The 3,439-nt window shown below is 36.5% G+C and overlaps 1 protein-coding gene across 1 annotated transcript; it reads right to left on the reverse strand.

Annotated features, from left to right (window-relative positions):
* Positions 1-2,339: 2,339 nt before the first annotated feature.
* LOC110020421 lies at positions 2,340-2,938 on the reverse strand. The gene has a single exon (XM_020718514.1). The coding sequence runs from the start codon at positions 2,866-2,868 to the stop codon at positions 2,428-2,430; it is 441 nt and encodes a 146-aa protein (XP_020574173.1). The 5' UTR covers positions 2,869-2,938; the 3' UTR covers positions 2,340-2,427.
* Between the last annotated feature and the right edge of the window lie 501 nt (positions 2,939-3,439).

The following is a 3,439-nucleotide window of genomic DNA, read 5'->3' on the forward strand; positions in this document are numbered from 1 at the left end:
AACATTAACTCTCTCCCCCTTTTAAAGCGCCGACAAAGTGTAACCAAACGGTTGTTTGAGACTTCGACTAATAATGCAACTATAACGGCATTGAGTTCGAGATCATATTCCTAAAGCTGGATTTTCTTTGAGCAGGGCGTGAAAAACAATCTCTTGGCTAGGACGTCCAAGTCTTCGGTGCCATATCATTGACCCGTGTGCTGAAGCCATAAGATCGAAGTTATAAGCAAAAGGTTGATGACCTTGTGTTTTAAATTGATTGGACATAAGCCATCAGAATGGGGCTCAGGAGCAATGGTTTGCGAGTCTGTGCATCAAGTATAGTAAAGCCAGTGGAATAAAAAAGTACAGCACTTCATTATCCTGAGTAAACTTGTGAACTGAGAGTGGATTATTAGATAGCAAGGGTGCGGCGCATGCCAAATATCTTGAAGTAGCAGCTTACGGGTAGGAGTTGGTAAGATTCCATCACTTGCATGTTGAGCCTGAACTCGTTGTCCATTCATGGAAAGAACTTGTTCAGCGCCATTTGTGGGTGTAGCTATGTGCAGATTGTTCAAATTTGATGTAAGATGTGAAGCAGTACCAGAGCCAATACCCAATTAGAGGCATTAGCAGCCAATAGTTGATTAAGAGTAGCTGTATAGTTTCAATTGGTTCAATGCCAGTAGGTAGATACAGAATGACTACTCCCACTGCAGATTTGACATACGGTTGTGAAATTGGAATTATTACGACCGCCTCTTCAACGGGAGGTCTCTCAGATTGCGGCCCCTTGTCATTTGTAGAGCGAATTAAGGATTGAGATATGCTTCCAATTTGAGGCAGCAACAGGCAAGGTTCCATTCTTCACTGCAAAAGCAGCGAATAAAAGTCTTCCAAGTGAATTGGTTGTATTTTTGTCCTGATAGTGGTTTTGAATGCTTGATATTGAAGTGGCAATCCATTGAGTGTATAGAGGGTAATATCCTCTTGATCAATTTGTCACCTGCAGTGGTAATATTATCTATAAGAGCTTCGATGGATGATAGTTATTGGATGGTTATTGGATCATAATTTGGGTTTTTATAGAAATTTTATGCGGCTCGTTCTTGAGTTGTATAAGGTGAGACCTATTAGTTGACTGAAGTATTTTAGATAAGGTCATCCAAATTTCAGAAGTTGTAGATACATTCAGGATATAAGTTAAAATAGTTGATGAAATTGTGGAAAATAGGGCTGTTGTTAGGATTTGATCTTTAAGGTGTCAAATGGTATATTGTGGATTAAGAGAAGGAGATGCTGCGGTGTCTAGAAGGAATTTGGGTGAGCATGAATTACTAACAGCAGGGAATCCCAAGAAATCATTTTCTGTGAATATTTTTTGTATTTGAGCGTTCCAAAGGAGATAGTATTCAGCAGAAAATTGAATTTGAGAAAGATTTCAGATATTAGTCGTGAAAAACTTGAATGCAGGTGCGATTGACATAGATTGTATGGTTTCTAACGATGATTGTCTCTGTGTTTCAGATGTCTGAGTCAGCCATCTAAAGCCTTAGAGAATGCAAAATTCAGGTAATATCCAGAAAAGAAAGCAGACTTAGCAGAATATTGAAATCAGAAACCTGAATTAGAGATTTGGGTGTCTTCTACGGTGAAGAAGAAAGTGATAGTCGAGAGGGATTTTTTAATGGTTTGAATGATGTCCAGGATTGCCCGAAAATACATGAACACCTAGCTCTGATGCCATGAAGAATGGGAATTAAAGAAGCAGAGAGAAACAGGAAGACAGATGCCAGAAATCAAAGAATGCTTTTACTAAAACTCATGCCCAGTTACATCTTCTCAAACCCATTAGTTACATATAGGAAGCAAAGTACATACTGGAACCAATATAGGTGATTCCCAGACTATCATAACCAATACAGTTGGTTACTTACAGCACATCTGTTATTATGTTAGAGATTGGTTATTTTCCTTTACAGCTAAACTAGTAATGGTAATAGCTCAATGGTAAAAGTGTAGAACAACAGACAAGCAGCACGAACTGAACGCAAAAGAGATAATTAAACAGCCCTTCCAAAGCATTTGCAACATATAAGAAATTTCCATGCTCGTTATTCAAAATATAAGAACTTCAGCTTTCCCCTACCAAGTCCTGCTCAATCGATCATTTGGATTAAGCACTTTGATGAGGAATAAATATGTATTCATTTTTAAGCTCGGATTAGCATCAGCTCTTGATTGCTAACTTAATCCAACAAAAAAAAAAAAAACTTTTTGCCGTATCAAACAAAAAAACAGATGAATTCAAAACAATTTATTGATTTTTACTCTTTTCATTAACTTGATATGAAACAGAATTTTCAACATGGCAGAAAAACTTCCCATTCCCATTATTTTTCTACAAATTCATTAAAACTATAAACTCATACAAATATAAGTGGATCAGAGCAGGGTTAACAGAATGAGTAGAAGCACAGCAGCGATGAAGGAGTACTTTAGCGCCGCAAGGACGATGGCGAACGAGACGATGAATAGTTGCCACAGAACCTGAACGCTTGCCCAAATGAGCAAGCCCGTCAATCCGACGGACAGGATGTTCTCCGGGTCAGGGTTCAGGAGATCCCACCACCGGAGATTGAATGCCGGCAAACGATCTCTCTTCAGTTCTCCCGGAGCATCGCCGGCTACTCCTTCTTCCTTAATGTCCCCGCTTCCATTGGTCCCGCTGCCTGACATTAATACAACAAGCTCGGACGACCTAGGGTTTCGAAAGAAGCGGCCTTGAAGAGAAACATACATTGATCTGTGATTATGCCGTAATTTGTTGGAATCCATGGAGCCAAGGAAGAGATATGAATGGGAGATTGAGGAGATAACCGCCATCTCCCCTTGCTCGTTCGGATTCCTCGGATGCCGGAGGAATGACCCACTGCCCGTCTTCCCGTCTACTGTAGTTAGTTTGTCCTCTTCATGGAAAAAAGGAGTTGTATATATTTGTAAATTTTTAATTTTTAAATAATACATAAAAAAAATATTAAGATTTTTCATAAAGAAAAACTTAAAAAAAGTTTAAAATTAATTTAATTATGATAGTATTCTTGCTTCATATATAAAGAATTCTATTTTTCAATATTAGAAATATGAGCTACATGTATTGTGAATGATTTTTATTTTAAAATATTAATTTAAAAAAAAGTAAAAAATGTTTAAATAACAAAAGTATGAATTATAAGTGATATAATTTCAGAAGAAATCTTTTAACTAAAACTATTTATTCCTAAATTTATAACAATATAAAAATTAATAATAAATATTAAAAACTTATCAATGCTTCTAAAAAGTGTTAATAATAAAGTATGAACATTATCTCAATGTTACATAAAACTATTGTTGTAAAAGGCTTGTAAATAAAGTAAAAATTCTTATATGTATAGGAATTTGTTTGGTGAATTTA

The sequence above is a fragment of the Phalaenopsis equestris genome, unplaced genomic scaffold, assembly GCF_001263595.1.
Source record: "Phalaenopsis equestris unplaced genomic scaffold, ASM126359v1 Scaffold000096, whole genome shotgun sequence".
Taxonomy (NCBI): domain Eukaryota; kingdom Viridiplantae; phylum Streptophyta; class Magnoliopsida; order Asparagales; family Orchidaceae; genus Phalaenopsis; species Phalaenopsis equestris.